This window comes from Piliocolobus tephrosceles, chromosome 9 (genome assembly GCF_002776525.5).
Source record: "Piliocolobus tephrosceles isolate RC106 chromosome 9, ASM277652v3, whole genome shotgun sequence".
In the NCBI taxonomy this organism is placed as follows: Eukaryota; Metazoa; Chordata; class Mammalia; order Primates; family Cercopithecidae; genus Piliocolobus; species Piliocolobus tephrosceles.
In genome coordinates this window covers 18,774,599-18,794,982 of record NC_045442.1, presented here as the reverse complement: position 1 = coordinate 18,794,982, position 20,384 = coordinate 18,774,599, and the positions used below count along the sequence as shown (strand labels likewise).

Sequence of the window (20,384 nt, the reverse complement as noted above, 5' to 3'; positions counted from 1 at the left end):
AATGAGAATAGTTCATTTGGCAAGCTGACAGGATTATCCGTGATTTGTTAAAAGAAAAAAAACCTTTATATTTGTGCAGTAAGTAAAAATGAGACAAAAAAATATACATATGTAATTTCTAACTTCATTTAGATGTTTAGCCAGCAGATCTACAGAAATGTTTCTTGAGAGGAGCTGCCTTTTCAAAGGACTGCTCTTAGCCCTTATAATTTTTTTCCTGCTTCCATGGCTTTGAGAAAATGCATAAGTTCTTGCTTTAAAAGATGTTTTGTAATCTAGTAGCAGAAATAAGTATGTACATTGCAATAAAATATGGGACAAATAACATTTCAGGTGGGAAAAAAGAGCATATGCAAAGGCACAATGCCATTTATAGTTCAGGAATGTTGAGAATCGGTGGCTGAAACTAGATCTTGTCTTATAGGGAGCTAAGATTTTAATCCTGTCAAGTTCAATTTACAATTAACTTAGTTCTCAATTTTAAAAGTATTTTTGTTCATTTTTTTTGCCATAAGTAATTGTAATTAAACCGTGCTTGAACATTCATTATTTCCTGGAGTGTTTGTGTATATAAAGGCTACAATTATGGGGAAAACACATTTTTGAAAAATAAACTATAAGTAAACTTATAAATCATCCTTTACTAGCGCTAGGCTACTCATTTTAGAATATGAAATGAGACATAACATTTCTTGAATTCTTACTCTGTGCTAAGGACTGGGCTTTATTATTTCATTGAAATCATATAATAGTACTCACTAGTGTTTATTAGTTCCATTTTATAGATGTTGGTGACTGATGCTTACATAAGTTGCACCAGTTCATCCAGCTGAAAGTGACAGAGCCAAGATTTGAATCCAAGTTGTCTAACTCCAGGACCCATTCTTCTAACAACTGTCCCATACCATATCAAACTTGATACATATGTCCTCCTGAAAACAAAGGTGACCCTTCTCTATCCATTGTTTTCTCCATAAGGCTTAGTGTTACAGTTTTCTCTCTGTGCTAGTATACAGACAAAGCAACATATCAGTACATAGCATACCAGACTTGTGTTGTTCAAACTATAGAAGTACAAAGTAAATGAAAATAGAGACATAAGTAAAGAATTTGGCATTTCCTAATGTATTTTGTATTTAAATGTTCTATAAAACTTCACATTTTTAAGAGTAGTTTAACCTTAGTATAATAAGGATAGATTGATAAAACCATGTGATGTTTGAGTCTAACTGTGATATGTTTAAAAAATAGTACTAAATTTTAATTTTTTTATAAGAAATCAGTAATATTTAATAAAAATTCTCCAGAGAAGCAGCTTTGAAAAACAGATTTTGGAAAACAATCATCTGTTAATGAGAGATGTCAATAATTTTAGTAGTGGGTTTCCTTTTGCCTTCTCATTTTAATAGAAGAAAATGAATTAGGGGAATTGACAGGCTTCCCAATCCTACAAAGTAATGTAGTAGCAATACAAAACAGAATCTGTCCTCTTCATATATCCCAGGTTATTTGCCTTAATGTTCAAGGCCAACCTACTTCTATTTAAAGAAACGTAAAGTTTAGATCTTCTGAACTCGCTAAGTGAAAAAAAAATTTCGATTACAAGTACACATAGAACATTTTGATATGACGTGTATTTTTCCTGGTCATGTTCCCATTTTCCCACATAAATAACTCTTATTTCTGAATTACTATGGATAGATGAATGTTAGCTTATGGAATATATTTCAGATTTTTTTTTTTTTGAGATGGAGTCTCGCTCTATCACCCAGGCTGGAGTGCAATGGTGCGATCTCTGCACACTTCAACCTCCGCCTCCCTGGTTCAAGTGATTCTCCTGCCTCAGCCTCCTGAGTAGCTGGAATCACAGGTGCCCGCCACCACGCCTGGCTAAATTTTTTGTGTTTTTAGTAGAGACGAAGTTTCACTGTGTTGGCCAGGCTGGTCTTGGATTCCTGACCTCAGGTGATCCACCTGCCTCAGCCTCCCGAAGTGCTAGAATTACAGGTGTGAACCACCGTGCCTGGCCATATTTCAGAATATTGATTCAGTTTTGGGGTAAGAATATGACAAAATGCATCATCTAAATTCTATTAGAGATAATCATACTATGTTTATAAACCTCACTTAAGTGTGTAGTTCAGATTTTTCTCAGTTTGAATAGGAAAAGGGAAATACAGAGAGTATTTTAGGTGCAGATATGCAGTTTAAAAATGTGTAAATATTTGATGAGTGTTTTTTATTGTTTAGATGATAAAGCCCCAGTGACCGATACAAATATTCCATCGCATCTGGAACAGATGTTAGATATACTGGTTCAAGAAGAAAATGAACGGGAATCTGGAGAGACGGGGCCATGTATGGAATATTTGCTCCATCACAAAATCTTGGAAACATTATACACCTTGGGGAAAGCTGATGTAAGTTCCTAATCCACACCATGTTTTTGGGCATGTAGTACATGCCTTAATGTCTTATGAATAAAGAAGCTGCCAAATACTTGATTTAAAAGGTGCGTATTGATCATGGCAGGATTCAAGTTAAGATTGTGGAAAAAAGAAAATTATGTAGCCTATACACATATGTCCATAGAGATAGAAAGATTCCAAACACTCTAGACAACAACTAGTACTTGGCTGCTTAGAATTCCAATGTAAACATTTATGAAAATAAACTCAAGTACATGAACTCAGAATAAAAAAAGAGAGAAGGAAGTCAGTTAAAATAGGATTGAAAAATAAGAATTATTTGTCATAGTCTTGGAAGAGAATGTCAGTGATTATTTTGACACTAACTAAACTGTTGAGTGGAGCAAATTTATATTTTTTAGGTCTGATGAATATTGAAAAATCTTTACAAAGCTGAAATTATGGTATCAATAATATTTTATATCGTAAAGCACCAGGCTTCCAGTCCTGACTTCATTATTCATACACTGTGACCATCATAAGTCTCTCTGGTTAATCTTCCTCCTCTTTAAAATCCAAAAAGTGATTGCTGAGGGGCCTCACCAGCCCAGAAGTCTATAGTTCTGTGAATTTCTATGATACATGTGAAAAAAATTAGGTTAAAACAAAAGAAACCTACAGACACATTTTCATGACAAAGAGAGTTATGAATAGTAGCATACAAGACAATTTCCTTTTGTCTGTAATACTCTAATTTACTTTTAAGTTAAATTCACTCAATTTATGTTTTCTAGGCAACACACCTGCTCCCTAATATTCTGCAACTCATTCTCCTCCTCCTGCTTTTTCCTGTCCTTTGGAGAGAAGGATTGTTAATAATAAATTGATTAATTGATTTTTGAGCAAAAGTTAGTAATTGTACTTTAGTAAATTTATTTTAATACAGGTGGTTGTAAGTATAATTTAGTCATTTATCTAAATAGTGTAAAGTATTTGCTAGCTTAAAAATATTGTGCATAAGATTATAGTTTATACTATTTCCAGATAGCATGTCTATGATGATGCTTTGGAAATACTCATTTTGTAACTGTATTTGAAATGTGAAGCAGTATAAGCAGCTTAATTAAGGAATATAACCTTGTTAATTCATACTCTCTTAATCTGCAGTGTGAGTGATCATTGGGTTTACCTATTTTTCAGCAAATACTTAAAACAACTGGTATGTTATAAAAAGTAATTTATTAAACATTCTTTGCCTATTATAATATAAATAATTTGGTTGATTTATATTATGATTATAATAGGCAAAGAATACTTACAGTTGACCCTTGAACAACATGGGTTTGAACTTGTAGGTCCACATATAGGCAGATTTTTTTCAACCAAACATGGATGGAAAATACAGTATTTCCAGGATGCAAAACCTGCCTATGCAGAGGGCTGAATTTTCACATATGTGGGTTCCACGGGGCTGACTACCGGAACTAAGTGAGTGCAGATTTGGATATAACCGTGTATACTGAGGGACGGCTCTAATTTAAAATGATGTTAGGATAAAATCAGAACCGTTTACACCATAGGTTTCCTTTTATTTACATGTATGTTAGGAGGCTTTATTTACTCCTACATACATATGATGGAAAGTTGTTGCTGACCTGTCTGTCATTAGTCTAAGTAACAAGATTTTGCCTTTGTTCCGGCAGGGAGTTAACTATTACAGTTTCATGTTACCCCAGCATTTAGAATATAAACAGGTTGATGTTGACTGCACCAAACTCTAATCTCAGCAACAGATTATCACCATGCTGTTTGTAACTACATGAGCCTGTGGCACACATGCTATATTATGGTCTCGGATATATAATATTATTTCTGGAATACCCATCATTAATATTTGATTGAAAATTTTATTCTGACAGTTATTAACTGGCCAGTTGCATTGTCTTTTCAAGGTGGAATACATTCATATACATTGCCTGTCTGATTTTTGCAGCTTTTCAGTTTGCATTGTCTGATCTTTTCCTGTTGGCTTTCCTTTTTTCCTATACCCAGTGTCCTCCGGGAATGAAACAGCAGGTTTTGGTTTTCTATACGAAACTTCTGGGAAGAATCCGGCAGCCACTACTTCCACATATTAACGTGCACAGGCCAGTGCAGGTATTTTGTTCACCTTACATAAAAGTATTTGGTTTGATTTCTTTTAATGTTGAAATAATTTTATATTATTTTTCTGAGAGTAAAAATAATGAAATTATTCCAAAATTAACATGCAAATTAGCAGATACTTGAGCTTTCTTTATGCATCACATAGCATTAAGTGTACTTACAGTCTTTCTAATTCTCTTTTAAAATTTTATACATGAATTTTCCTTGGATTTTCCCTCCATGACATCTGAAGGAGAATTTATTATATAACTCATTAATTATTTACAGTAATGAACTTGAAAAATTTACCACTAATAAGTTTATATAGATAATTATAAATGTCATTAGTGTTCTGATTAATGCAGGGTATTTGCATCATATGAAAAATTTTAAATATCCTTAAGGTAAATGAATGGTTATTTTACAAATTTGTAAAAAGTAACCTAAGTTTAAAAAGTTAAAAACAATTGTTTTCACAGAAATTAATTAGACTCTGTGGTGAAGTCCTAGCAACACCAACAGAAAATGAAGAGATTCAGTTTCTTTGCATTGTGTGTGCGAAGCTGAAACAGGACCCCTACCTGGTTAACTTTTTCCTAGAGGTATGATACACTTCTTATCAACCTTCAAACTATAGTTACATTAAGATCATTATGAAAATTGAATTCTGTGAATAATATTAGAAGGAGCTCTATTTTGTGGGTTATTAGCTTGTTGTACTTCCCAGAATTATTTTTCCTTTAAGATCACTATTTTATTCTCCTGGGAAAAAAAGAATTTCAAAGAATGCAGTTGAGCCAGAGATATGAGGTGGTGCAGGGACTGGACAGATACAAAGTCATGGCTTAAAAGAGGTCAGCTTGAAGGTTGATTCAGAGATAGACAAGTCGCAGAAGTTGATATGCTATCATATTTTCAGCCAAGTTGCCCTAGTATGTAGCATGGGAAATCTGGCCTGGGATAAGGATGGCATGTGCAGATTTGGACAAGATGGAAAAAAGCACGAATTATCTCTCCAACCTCATAGCAGTTGGGATTGCTGTAGTATTTTGTACTGTTTTGATACCATAATCACCAAATCATAGTTTATTTAAATCAAGTGATATTTTGGATTTTACTTCTAGATTTTAAGTAAAAAATATATTTTTGTACTTTTTGCTTTCATTCACTTTTTTTTCCAGCAGTGAAGTCATTTTGGAATATTTTAGAAAAAAATGATTATGTTGTTTTTGTCTTTTTACCTTTTTGTTTGTAATTTATTTTATTTTATTTATTTATTTATTTTTTTTGAGGCAGGGTCTTGTTTTATAACCTAGGCTGGAGTGTGGGGACATGACCGTGGCTCACTGCAGCCTTAATCTCACTGGTTCAAGTGATCCTCCCACCTCAGCCTGCCAAGTAGCTGGGACTACAGGTGCACACCACCACACCTGGCTAATTTTTAAAAATTTTTTTGTAGAGACAGGGTCTCCCTGTGTTGTCCAGGCTGGTCTAGAACTCCCGAGCTCAAGCGATCCTCCTGCCTTGGCCCCTCAAAGTGCTGGTATTTATAGGCATGAGCCACCACACCTGGCCTTCTTTTCAGTTTTTTAAAAAATATTTTTCTGGCCAGGTGTGGCGGCTCACACCTGTAATCCCAGCATTTTGGGAGGCTGGGGCAGGTGGATCAGTTGAGATCAGGAGTTCGAGATCAGCCTGACCAACATGGTGAAACACCATCTCTACTAAAAATACAAACCTTAGCCTGGCGTGGTAGTGCACGCCTGGAATCTCAGTTATTTGAGAGGCTGAGGCAGGAGAATTGCTTGAACCTGGGAGGTGGAGGTTGCAGTAAGCCCAGATTGCAACACTGCACTCCAGCCTGGGCAACAATGTGAGACTCTGCAGATGAAATATGTAGGCTTATGTATGTTTATGGTGAGGTACACTGTATGTACCCGTCTTCAGAAAAACATTCACATTTCTAAACCTCACTACGGAGAACACCCCTCAGATTTAGTGACACGTCTGCTTTGTTTAGTGTTTTTATAACATATTTCTCCAAAGCCTGAGGTGGTAGGTGTCTGCATTTTTTTAACGAATAGGACTATTTGTATGTGTTTAATGTCAGTTACCACAGTCCCCTAGCACTGGTTATTTAAGCGCATTTTATTTTCTCCTGCTAGTCAGTATGCTCCTTGAGGACAAGGATTCTGTCTCATTAATCTTGGGTCCCCACAGCTTCTCTAGAATCTAGCACAATGCATAGGAACTGCTCAGTTAACACTAAATGAATGAATCTTTAGGGAGATGCAGGGTTTTGTTTTTGTTTTTGCTTTTTTTTTTAAGACAATCTGTGTCACCCAGGCCGTAGTGCAGTGGTGCAATCTCAGCTCACTGCAGCCTCTGCCTCCCAGTTCAAGTGATCCTCATGCTTCAGCCTGCCTAGTAGCTGGGTTTACAGGTGCGTGCCACCACACCCAGCTAATTTTTGTATTTTTAGTAGAGATGGGGTTCCACTTTGGCCAGGCTAGTCTCAAACTCCCAACCTCAGGTGATCCACCCACCTCAGCTTCCCAAAGTGCTGGGATTATAGGTATTAGCCACTGTGGCCAGCCAGAAATGCAGTTTTATTACTTACAAGTATAGATAAGAGCAGAAGTGTTTTGCAGTTCTCAAGCATGTATTCCCTGAAATGTCATCTCTCTCTGTTCATGAATATCAGCCAATATTTGCATCTACTATGGGTTAAATATATATGGTATGTGAGTTCCCGGCCGGGCATGGTGGCTCATGCCTGTAATCCCAGCACTTGGGTAGGCTGAGGCGGGCAGATCACAAGGTCAGGATATCAATCAAGACCATCCTGGCTAACACGGTGAAACCCCTTCTCTACTAAAAATACAAAAAATTAGTCAGGCTTGGTGGCACGTGCCTGTAGTCCCAGCTAGTTGGGAGGCTGAGACAGGAGAATTGCTTGAACCCGGGAGCAGAGGTAGCAGTAAGCCAAGATCGCGCCACTGCACTCCAGTCTGGGCGACAGAGTGAGACTCTGTCTCAAAAAAAGAAAAGAAAAGAAAAGAAACAGTCTTTGTCCTAAAGGGGTTTACAGTCTGCTGAAGACAGTAGATGTGAATGTTCAGATACTGTAATCTAAAGTAGAGTAAGGTGAGAATCAAAGGAAAGATACAAAGTAAATTCCCTAAATGCTTATAGACTGGAGAAATTCATCAGCTCTAGGTCATCAGGAAAGTCTTCCTGGAAGAGGTCATCTTTGAAATGAGGCTGGGTGCGGTGTCTCACACCTGTAATCCTAGCACTGTGGGAGGCTGAGGCAAGCAGATTGCTTGAGCCCAGGAGTTCGAGATCAGCCTGAGCAACATAGCAAGACCTCATCTCTATTAAAAAATAAATAAATAAAAAGAAATGAGCCTTGGCAGATGTTTAGAGTGGGTGAACATAAGGAATGAAGATATAAAAGTTTGTGGTGTGTTCAGGAAACAGTATAATTAGGATGTGTGGCAAGAAGCACCTGAACAGGTAGACTAAGTATTGTCAAAGGCTTTGAATGACAGGATGAAGAGTTTATTCTTACTTGTAGATACTGGGGAGCCATTAACTATTTTTGAGCAGGGATGTTATTATGTGATGGTATCTGTGCCTTAAGTTAAATTGGCAGCAGCCTTTTACATGGCAGATTCTTTGGAAGGAGAGATAAAAGCAGGGAAACTAATTTGGAACCTGATGGAGTTACCCAGGCAAGAAGTAACAAGGACTATAACCAAGTTGGAAGCAATAGGTTGGAATGAAATGGGTGTGTTCAGAATAGAGGTAGGCTCTATATGGCTTTGTAACTGCTCAGATGCAGAAGCTGGGAAAGAATGATTTGAATGCTGGAATTCCTGAACCAGTAAATCTGCTGCTAGTGGAAAAACAGGGGCCCCAAGGGAGCTGATTTTGAGGGGAGGATGATAATTTTGGTTCCAGATGCTTTGAGTCGTCGTGATTTCCTGATGGAGATAATTAGCAGGTATTCAGTATTGAAAATTTTTGATTTGGGAGGGAAGTTTAAGAGATTTAGAAGCCCTGTGTGTGGCTGTGTTGTGGGTACTGATGAGATCCCTAAAACAGAAGGGGAACAGTTTTAGTGGGAACCAAAGTGTTAAATCCACAGTTCCTCATCACCTAGGGAATTTTTCTAAAATGCACATTCCTTGGCTCCACCTCCAGATATTCTCATTCATCAGGTCTGGATGGGACCCAGGAATCTGCATTTTTATCAAGCCCCATAGAAGATCAGGATACCAACAGTCTTGAATCTCACTTTGAGAAACACTGATTGAAGGACAGAGTGCTAAACTAACATCCTTCCTCTTGCTGTTCTTATTTGAGACACCTCTCCCAACAATATTACTAGTATTTGAAATGGAATGAAATGTTTTACTTTCATAAAAAGTATGATATGCCATTGGTTTTTTTTTTTTTTTTTTTTTTGAGGTGGAGTCTCGCTCTGTCACCCAGGCTGGAGTGCAGTGGCATGATCTCAGCTCACTGCAACCTCCGCCTCCCAGATTCAAGTGATTCTCCTGCCTCAGCCTCCCTGGTAGCTGGGATTGCAGGCACATGCTACCACGCCCAGCTAATTTTTGTATTTTTAGTAGAGACAGGGTTTACCATTTTGGCCAGGCTGGTCTCGAACTCCTGACATCAAGTGATCCACCTGCCTCAGCCTCCCAAAGTGCTGGGATGTGAGCCACCGCACCCAGCCAATATGCCATTGATTTTGTTGGAAATTGGCAAATTGTTTGGAGTATTCATTGAGTCCCATAGAGTTGTTTTCTTTTAATGTATGTTCTGTGAACTCAATTTCTCAAGAAGATTGGTCTAACCTATACTTTTAATGGCAATAAAAGTGATTTATAATTAGTATAATATAACTTTGGAAGTAGAACCCTGAATTCATTCAGCCTTTAATATGTTTCTATGATGATAGGCCCTGTGGAGAAGTTAGTTTATGGTGAATTTTAACCTATGTGTATAATTTGATTTCTGCTCTTCTTTTCATATGGAAAGCAAGATACTTTTGCCTTGAAGCTAATAATTTGCTCATTTGTTTCAGTTAAGATTCTCTTTGTGTTTGGGTGTGTGGATTGAGGGAGGGAGCACCAGCATTTCAAGCAAATCTTATTTCTATCTTAAAGACACTGGTAAAAATGTCCCTTGAGTGGTTTCTTGGGTTCTCTTTTTTTTAAATTTTTTGAGACAAGGTCTTGCTCTATGCCCAGGCTGGAGTGCAGTGGCATTATCACAGCTCACCACAGCTTCAACCTCCCAGGCTCAAACAATCTTCCTGCCTCACTCAGCCTCCCAAGGCCTGGGACCATAGGCGCAAGCTAACACACCCAGCTTATTTTATTGTATTTTTTTTTAGTAGAGACATGGTCTCACTGTGTTGCCCCATGTAGTCTCGAATTCCTGGGCTCAAGTGATCCCCCTGCCTCGGCCTCCCAAAGTGCTGGTATTACAGGCATGGGTCACTGTGCCCAGCTTCTTGTGTTCTTATAGAGTAGAGGTTTAAGGAAAAACTTAGAAAAGATTCTTATATATTTGAGAGAATTTGGGGGCTTTTACGGAAACCTTCAGTCTAATGCTGGTAACCTTTGAACTTTAAAATATTTTTATTTGTTAGTTTGTACTTCCCTTCCTGCAAACCCTCCCGCCCCATCCCGTGATCTTATAAGAATTAACATGGAGGCTATGTAGTTACAGTAGTCCAGTGATGAGAAAAAAGTTAACTGCAATTGAAACCTCCTGAAAATTTTTCCTCACTAATATTAGTTGTTTTAAGCAGTAGTCAAATTATCACTAATACTATTCATTGCTTATGGTCAGTGTAAAACATTTTGTAGTTAGTATGAGGAGTGTGATAAACTCCTATGCAATGGTAAAATCATTCTAAAACACAGTTGGTTAAGTCAGAATATTTTCATGTGACATAACATTTATTGCTACTCTGGTTAGGCATGTGGAATGTTATAGAAAAATCCGTTAAAATATTATTTTTGGCTTTAAAAGTTCTTGATGTGACTTTTATAAACCATATATTCCTTTTCAGAATAAGATGAAATCATTGGCTTCCAAAGGAGTACCAAGTGTAATTTCAGAAGATACATTAAAAGGTCAGGATTCCTTGTCAACAGATACAGGACAGTCCCGTCAACCAGAGGAATTATCTGGTGCTACTGGAATGGAGCAAACAGAATTGGAAGATGAGCCTCCTCATCAGATGGATCACCTGTCCACAAGCTTGGATAACCTCAGTGTCACCTCACTGCCAGAGGCCTCAGTTGTTCGTCCAAACCAGGATTACAATTTAGTGAATTCTTTGTTAAATCTTACTAGAAGCCCTGTGAGTTATGGTCCTTACTTTTTTCCTCCTCATATTATTTCAATAATGTGCATTTATTTATTTATTTTATATTGTATTGTATTTTATTTTATTTTATTATTTTATTTTATTTTATTTTATTTTTATTTTATTTTATTTTATTTTATTTTATTTTATTTTTGAGATGGAGTCTTGCTCTGTTGTCCAGGCTGGAGTACAGTGGTGCGATCTTGGCTCACTGCAACCTCCACCTCTGGGTTCAAGCAATTCTCCTGCCTCAGCCTCCCCAGTAGCTGGGATTACAGGTACGCACCACCATGCTGGCTAATTTTTGTAGTTTTAGTAGAGATGGGGTTTCACCATGTTGGCCAGGCTGGTCTCAAACTCCTGACCTCAGCTGATCCACCCGCCTCAGCCTCCCAAAGTGCTGGGATGACAAGCATGAGGTGCCACTTGGCCAATAATATGCATTTAAAATGCACAAAAAAGGCTATTTTTTTTTTAGTGTAAAACATTAAATCCTTTTATGTTGAATTTTTTCAAACAACCTGATGTATGTATATACAATTCAAGAATTGCAGGGGGATTTGTTTTTTTTTTTCCTTTAGGATGGCCGAATAGCTGTGAAGGCATGCGAAGGCTTGATGCTGTTAGTAAGTTTGCCAGAGCCTGCGGCTGCAAAGTGCCTTACACAGAGCACTTGCTTGTGTGAACTACTGACAGACAGACTTGCCTCCCTGTACAAGGCCCTACCTCAGTCAGTGGATCCGTTAGATATTGAAACTGTGGAAGCAATTAACTGGGGGTAAGCACCGTTACTTACATTTCCCCATAAAGGTGACTTCTTACACCTACATTTTAAAATCCATTTCTATTTTGCAATGATAGAAATCTTTGAAAAATTGAACACTATTAGTGATCATTAAATGGGAATATTTTCTCAAAGCTTGTATTAAATGTATGAGTCAGTGGTAATGAGTGTGGGAACAATCCAGCTGTTATATAGTTAAGATATTTTTATTTTGTCCATTATACTGGTCAATTTTTAAGGGCTTACATTAAAAACAATAATTTTAACTGATTATTTTTATCAAAAACAAAAAGCCCTAAAAGAAGGAATCTGCTTTTAAAATAATTTCCACGGCCTCTAGAGCAGTCTAATCTGTCTCCTGGCCTGTTTGTACAGAATCTCTTCTACCTCATTGTTTCGCCTCTTCTTCCTACCTTTTAGACTCCCCAACTTGATTCTCATAGGGAAATATGATTATTGCAGAATGTTTGTAAGTTATTAAAAAGTATAAAGCAATATAAACAAATTGCCCATAATCCCACCACATATAAGCAGCCTAATATTTTTACATAATCACCTTTTATTGTATTTCTCTGTATTTTTAACCTGTCTTTGTTTTTGCACTCTGTTTTCTGTCAGCATCTATGGGGCAGACCCACTTGTTAACATTACGACTGTATTGCATTTTACGGCAGGAAGAGAAGTATTCCACTCGCTATTTTTTGTTTGTAGATCCTCCTTTACTATGCTTTTCTTCCATCCCAGCAGCTGAGAACCTCCATCTTTTCATTGGTGTTACTTAGTAACATTTAGGGCAGGAGTGTGAGGAGCTATCCCAGTGTTTTTTCTCCTGCAGCTCCATTCTTTTCTCTTTTTTTTGAGACAGAGTCTCGCTACATCACCCAGGCTGGAGTGCAGTGAAGTGATCTCGGCTTACTGCAACCTCCACCTCTCAGGTTCAAGCAATTCTTGTGCCTCAGCCTCTCAAGTAGTTGGGATTACAGGCATGAGCCACCATGCCTGGCTAATTTTTTTTTTTTCTTTTTTTTTTTTAGTAGAGAGAGTTTCATCATATTGGCCAGGCTGGTCTCGAACTCCTGACCTCAAGTGATCCACCCACATCGGCCTCCTAAAGTGCTGGGATTACAGGCTTGAGCCACCACACCTAGCCTCCTGCAGCCCCATTCTGCTTTAATCTCTCTTCTCCTGCTTAATATGTGAAAATTATTTACAACTCTTATTTAAAAGGTTTTCTCTTTGGTTTCTTTTATGGAACCCTCCTCTGACAGTCCTCCAGCATTGCCTGTGTGAATGTACCATACTATCTGAGTGTGTTCATGTGCTTTCATTTTTCCGTACATTCTGAATAGGGTCCATGCTTTTGGATAACTTTGGACTTAGCAATTCTTCCTTGTCTTACAGCTTGGACTCATATAGTCATAAAGAAGATGCTTCAGCATTTCCAGGAAAACGAGCCTTAATTTCATTTCTTTCCTGGTTTGATTATTGTGATCAGCTCATTAAAGAAGCCCAAAAGGTTTGAAATTTTGTGTTGTTTTTTGGTGGTTTTAAGATATAAATATCTACTAAGTGAAATTGTAATCCCTAATTTATATCCCCAAATACATTTTAATTGTCTTAGAATACCATGGTTAGTAAAATAAGTAAACAAAAAGGTGTGTATGTGTTTGTATGTGTGTATTACAGTTCTGCCCTTTTATATTTCCTCAAATATTACGGTACAGTGCTTTACAAAGTAACACTGACTTCCCTTCAGTCCTGCTCTTTGGTGAGATGTTAATACTGTATGGACATTGGAATAATTTTTTGTCCTATTCCTCTTATTCTTGGAAATTTAGAAAAATGTGTAAATGACCCAGTAGCCAACATCTAATCTAGATTTATATGCCACCAACAAGAGAGTCATTAAGCAAGTTTTGTCTTTCCACATTAATTCAGTTGGGGAGTGCAAACTGATTTATTGATGTTACAAATTATTCTTTTATATTAAAAAAAATGATGTTCCTACTATATTCTAGACTGCTGCTGTTGCTCTTGCCAAAGCTGTTCATGAAAGATTTTTCATTGGTGTTATGGAACCTCAATTAATGCAAACGTGAGTAGCCTGTTTTCTTTTGGGGGAAAAAAAAAAAAAAAAAAAAACAGCATCCCTGTGTCATGTTATTAATTCCCTGTTGGTTGTGCTCAGTTCTGAGATGGGTATTCTGACATCCACTGCTCTGCTTCATCGCATCGTTCGGCAAGTGACCTCTGATGTTTTACTTCAAGAAATGGTGTTTTTTATCCTTGGAGAACAGAGGGAACCAGAAACTGTGGCAGAAATCAGCAGACATCCGTTAAGGCATAGGTTAATTGAACATTGTGATCACATATCTGATGAGGTAAGCTATGTAATGATTTAGAATTGGACTTAGATTCTTTGGAATACTGGTTTTAATGTATTATACTTGAGATGTTTTCAATACAACCTCTTTTATTGACTTTAGAAATTGAAAGCATGACTCTCAAGATGGCAAGAAGAATAACTTAAAGATATTTTTCAGTTAACTTTTATCAATTTTGGTTTCAGATAAGCATAATGACATTGCGAATGTTTGAACATCTTTTACAAAAACCCAATGAGCACATTCTTTACAACTTGGTCTTGAGAAATCTTGAAGAAAGAAATTATACAGAATGTAAACCTTTGTGCCCAGAAGATAAAGATGTGGTAGAAAATGGACTGATAGCAGGAGCAGTGTAAGTTTCCATCCAACTCCGTGAGTTCAGCATTTCATGTACAGATAGAACTTTCTCTCTCCTCTTATCTATCTCCCTTATCCTCAAAAGAAATACCTCTTACAGTTTTAAAGTTCTCAAAAGTAATGGATGCATTGATACTACCATCCTTTTACATTATAAATAATATCGTGTATTCGTTAGATCTAATAAAATAGTATAGAATGTTAATTTGCCTAGAAAATATGCATTATTCCTTAATCCTTTATATTAGCAAAATTATGTAACATTTTCTTAGAACATAGCAGAGAATCTTTTGGTTTAGAAAATGTCATAATAAAATAGTGTTTTTTATATGTCATTAAATTTAACTTAGAGATCTGGAAGAAGATCCCTTATTTACTGACATTTCACCAGAAAACACTTTGCCAAACCAAGAGTGGCTTAGTTCTTCGCCTCCTGCTACTCCAGACCACCCCAAAAATGATGGAAAAACTGAAGTTCATAAGATTGTAAATAGGTGAGTTGCTATATAAAATTTGACTTCCATCTCTCTTACTTGTTTTTTGTTTTTTATTGTTATTATTTTTTGAGACGGAGTCTTGCTCTGTTGTCCACGCTGGAGTGCAGTGGTGCGATCTCTGCTCACTGCAACCTCTGCCTCCTGGGTTTAAGTGATTGTCCTGCCTCAGCTTCCCAAGTAACTGGGATTACAGGCTCCCACCACACCACATCACCCAGCTAATTTTTGTATTTTTAGTAGAGACAGGATCTCACCATGTTGGTCAGGCTGGTCTCAAACTCCTGACCTCAAGTGATCTGCCCACCTCAGCCTCCCAAACTGTATAACATGCAAGAGCTCTGTTCTTAGATGGTTACAGAAATCTCATGAACTTGATCTTCTTTAAAGATTATGAAAAATAAAAAAAATAAAAAATAAAAAAATAAAGATTATGTCAGTTTTTTTGGTCTTGCTTATGTAACAAGTGCCAGCCTGCGGGCAACGCTTGATACTAAGAGAAAAGCTCTACTTAATATTAACCGTGGTTAAATGAACCCTCAAAGTACCCTCCCCCACCCTTTTTTTTTTTTTTGAGACAGAGTCTCACTATGTCGCCCAGGCTGGAGTGCAGTGGCATGATCCCTGCTCACTGCAACCTCTGCCTCCCGGGTTCAAGTGATTCTCCTGCCTCAGGCTCCTGAGTAGCTGGGATTACAGTCGCATGCCACCACACCTGGCTAATTTTTCTATTCTTTGTAGAGACGGGGTTTCACCATGTTGGCCAGGCTGGTCTCGAACTCCTGACCTCAAGTGATCCACCCGCCTTGACCTCCCAAAGCGCTGGGATTTCAGGTGTGAACCACGATGCTGGGCCATCCCATTTTTAAAAAATATAAATGGTTTAATTTTAAGTAATTCCCAATCGTAATAACATTGAGAATTGCTGGTTTGCTAAGATGTACTTATTAACCACATGTGCTAAGTGTGGGGCTATTCCTTTTTGTTAGTTCGTGGTTTTGTGTTTTTTTAAAGTGCTCTTTTCTGTGGCAGTTTTTTTTTCTCTCTTTTGCTTCCCTTGCAGTGTTGTCACTGATATACCTTGTTCTGGCAGGTGATTTTCGAGAAAAATTGCATGTGACTCAAGTTGCAAAATTAGGGTACATAAAAATCTCAAGTTCAGTTACTTTAAACCAGTTTCCTGAGATTAACAAATATTATGGCAATCTGTCATTATACAGCAATCTGAAGAGGAAAAAAATGTCTTTCTTAGGCTTACTTCTATTTTAAGTGGAATTAGTAATTTTTAAAACCTTTAAAATAATGAGAATATGTAATCAATGAATTGTAAAAGTCATTCAACACAAGGAATTAACAACATATAATTTCATTTTTCAGGTTTCCATTTGTATTAGTACTTAACTGAACTTGTAATATCACTAGATACTTTAGTACTTATAGTTATTATTGAATTGTGAGAGTATTTGTTATTGATTATGGCCTTTCTCACTTTTACTTTTTTTCCCTTTTTTTTCACGCTATTGGGCATCTTGCATAATTGTGGCCTTTTTCGTTTAAGTTTTCTCTGTCTGGTACCGGATGACGCAAAATCCTCCTACCATGTCGAGGGCACAGGATATGACACCTACCTCCGAGATGCTCATAGGCAGGTAGGTGAAGTCACTAAATGTTGGAAATGAAATCTAAGAATAGACATGCACACACACACACACCACTTGTCACACTGCCCACCACCACTGCTCCAAGGAAATGACGTCATTATTATTAAAACTGAGACCTGGCATCTGGCTTGTCCTGGATGGTCCCAGTTGTACATCAGTGAATTATCTTCATGCTTCCTCTTCACTCTCGAAAGTGTCTCTGGGCCAGGCACGGTGGCTTACGCCTGTAATCACAGCACTTTGGGAGGCTGAGGTGGGCAGATCACCTGAGGTCAGGAGTTCGAGACCAGACTGGCCAGCATGGTGAAACCCTATCTCTACTAAAATACAAAAATTAGCCGGGCGTGGTGGCAGGTGCCTGTACTCCCAGCTACTTGGGAGGCTAAGGCAGGAGAATCACCTGAACCCAATCGTAATAGGTGGAGGTTGCAATGAGCCGTGATCGTGCCTGGGCAACAAAGCAAGACTCCATCTCAAAAAAAAAAAAAAAAAAAATGAGACCTGGTCTCTGCTGTCACTACTTTTGCTTTGTGCAGGTGACCTTAGTTTGCACTTCACCGATTGTATGTCTCCATCTCAAGATTTCTTTATGCTCCTTAATTTTTTCCCACTTTAAATTATATCTCACCATTTCTGCTGCTGATCCAAAACATGATATCTTAGTAATTCTACCCACGACGCACCCTTGATCCTCATCCACAAGACATGATCCTTTTCTCCTTCATTCTGATGCAGACAGTGATTCACAAGTATAGTCCCTCTGCTGCCCAGCTCTGACTCCTTCAGCCCTTGCGTTTCACCTTTCTACCTCACTCAAATGACTTGATTGAAGGTTTGTGCTTAGGTACTAAATTAAGGAGGCTTTTCTCATTCTTCTTTCCTCTTTATAGCATTTTACATCGTAAGATTTTAAAAATTGTATTAAAAAATTCCTCCTGGAAAGAAAACTTGTATTGAGATAAAATTCAACATTTTAACTATTTTAAAGTGTACAATTTAATGTTTTTTAGTATATTCACAATGTTATGCAACCATCATCACTAATGCCAGAAGATTTCTATCACCCCAAAAAGAAACCCTGTACAAATAAAGCAGTCACTTCTTATTGATCCCTCCTCCCCGCCAACCCCCAGCCCTGGCAACCACTCATCTGCTTTCTATTTCTATGGCTTTGCCTATTCTGGACATTTCACAAAAATGGAATCATACTATTTGTGGCCTTTTGTGTCTGGCATTTTTTACTCAGCATAATGTAATGTTTTCAACTTTCATTCAAGTTGAAGCATGCATCAGTACTTCCTTTCTTTTTATGGCTAAATAATATTTTATTGTATGGATATTTTGTTTATGTGTCAGTTAGTGGACATTTGGGTTGTTTCTAATTGTTGATTATTATGAATATTAATGCTGTGAATATTCCTTTTTTGTTGAATACAGATTTTCCACTTTCTTGGGTATATGCTTAGTAGTAAAATTGATAGGTCACATGGTAATTCTATATTTAACTTTTTTGAAGAACTGCCAGACTGTTTTCCACAGTGGTGGCACCATTTTACATCACGCCAGCAGTGCATGAGGGTTCCAATTTCACCATTTCCTCGCCAATACTTTTTCTTTTTAAATTATAGCTACCCTAGGAGGTGTGAAGTGGTGTGTCCTTGTGGTTTTGATTTACATTTCTTTATGACTAATGAAGTTGAGTAACTTTTCATGTGCTTAGCAGACACTTGTACTCTTCTTTGAAGAATATTTAAATCCTGGCCAAGTGTAGCGACTCACACCTGTAATCTCAGCACTTTGAGAGGCCAAGGCGGAAGGATCATGTGAAGCCAGAAATTTGAGACCAGCCTGGACAATCCCATTTTTACAAAAATTTTTAAAAAAAATTATCCATGTGTGGTGGCATGCACCTGTAGTCCCAGCTACTTGGGAAGCGGAGGCAGGAGGACAGCTTGAGCTCAGGAATTTAAGGCTACAGTGAGCTATGATGGTGCCACTGCACTCCAGCCTGGGCAACAGAGCAAGACCCTGTCCCCAAAAAATAAAAAATAAAAAAATTCTTTGCCTGTATTTTAATTGGGCTAGTTGTCTTTTTATTATTGAGTTGTAAGAGTCCCTTACATATTCTGCATAGTAGATCCTTATCAGATATATTATTTACAAATATTTCCTCCCATCTGGCAGTTGCCTTTTCACTTTTTGGTAGTGTCCTGTCGTTCGACACATAATTTTGCTTTTTTGTTTGTTTGTTGTTGTTGTTGTTGTTTTGAGACAGAGTCTCACTCTGTCATCCAGGCGGGAATGCAGTGGCATGATCTCGGCTCACTGCAACCTCCACTTCCTGGGTTCAAGCAATCCTCCTGCCCCAGCCTGCTGAGTAGCTGGGATTACAGGCTTGCACCACCACACCAAACTAATTTTTGTATTTTTAGTAGAGATGGAGTTTCACCCTGTTGTCTAGGCTGGTCTCGAACTCATGACCTCAAGTGATCTGCCCACCTTGCCCTCTCAAAGTGCTGGGATTACAGGTGTGAGCCACTGCACCTGGCCAAAAGTTTTTAATTTTGATGAAGTGCAACTTAACTATTTTTTCTTTGTGCTTTTTGTGCCATACCTAAGAAATCATGGCCTAACCAAGATTACATAGATTTTCACCTAAATCTCTTTCTAAGAGTTTCATGGTTTTAGTTTATCCATTTAGGTCTTTAATCTATTTTGAGTTAATTATTGTATTTAGTGTGAGGTGGGGTCCAGATTCATTTTTTTTTGCATGTAGACATCCAGTTGTCTCTGCAGCACTAGGTGAAAAGGCTATTTTCCATTTATTGACTCTATTAAGTGTAAAGTTTATTTGAAGACTCTCAATTCTATTCCACTGACCTATGTACTTGTCCTTATCCCAGCACCACCCTGTCTTGATTACTGCAGCTTTGTAGTAAGTTTTGAAATTGAGAAGTATGAATCCTTTAACTTGCTTCTTTCTCAAAATTGTTTTGGCTATTTGGAGTCCCTTGTAATTCCCTATTAATTTTAGGATTACTTTGTCCATTTCTGCAAAAAAAAAAAAAACAAAAAAAAAACAGTTTTCAGTGTACAGTCTTACACTTCCTTCATTACATCTATTCCTAAGTATTTCTTTATTGTAAGTGAAATTATTCTGTGAACTTCATTTTCTGATCTTTCCTGATGTAGAAATACTGCTGGTTTTTGTGTATTGAGCGTCTATCCTGTAACTTCGCTGAAGTTGTTTATACCACCCCCAACCCCCCACCCCAGCCCCCACCATTTCAAACTTTCTCCTTTTTTAAGGCTTCTGCAGCATCATTCTTTGCTGCTGCTGCTTTTAGGTCTCAGGTGTCATTTTTACTCTGTCCCCCATATTATGATGTGGCCAAAAAAACAAAAATATCTATCAGTGGCCCTGTTTTCTATCTTCATTCCTTTGATATTCTTTTGGTTTAGCATTCATCCTGTTGTGAATTCTCTATCTGAGGTGTCCCCAAAGCTCTAGCTTCAGCCACTCAGATGTTCTTCTAAGACTTCAGACTTTATCTTTCCAAAGTAGAACTTAAAATTGATTCCTCTAAAACTGCATCTGCTCCTTTATTTCCTGCTCTGGTCAGTGGCACATCCATCCTCCTGGTCATCCAAGGTTTTATTTCCAAGTTGCCTAAGTGGGATTCATTCGTCTTCTATTCTCTTTAGCCTCTAGTCTATTGCCAAGTTGTATCAGTTTTGCCCCTACTATATCTCT

General features: G+C 37.6%; 1 protein-coding gene across 1 annotated transcript in view; it reads left to right on the top strand.

Moving 5' to 3' along the window:
* Window positions 1–20,384, top strand: part of FAM160B1 (family with sequence similarity 160 member B1) — a 45,320-nt gene that overhangs the window by 12,443 nt on the left and 12,493 nt on the right. Inside the window, exons 3-13 of the mRNA XM_026446676.1 lie at window positions 2,251–2,420; window positions 4,461–4,565; window positions 5,033–5,155; window positions 10,648–10,941; window positions 11,529–11,725; window positions 13,133–13,247; window positions 13,750–13,826; window positions 13,920–14,112; window positions 14,301–14,470; window positions 14,826–14,969; window positions 16,528–16,618. Coding sequence (XP_026302461.1) covers window positions 2,251–2,420; window positions 4,461–4,565; window positions 5,033–5,155; window positions 10,648–10,941; window positions 11,529–11,725; window positions 13,133–13,247; window positions 13,750–13,826; window positions 13,920–14,112; window positions 14,301–14,470; window positions 14,826–14,969; window positions 16,528–16,618 — 1,679 coding nt within the window. The remainder of the gene's footprint in view (window positions 1–2,250; window positions 2,421–4,460; window positions 4,566–5,032; window positions 5,156–10,647; window positions 10,942–11,528; window positions 11,726–13,132; window positions 13,248–13,749; window positions 13,827–13,919; window positions 14,113–14,300; window positions 14,471–14,825; window positions 14,970–16,527; window positions 16,619–20,384) is intronic.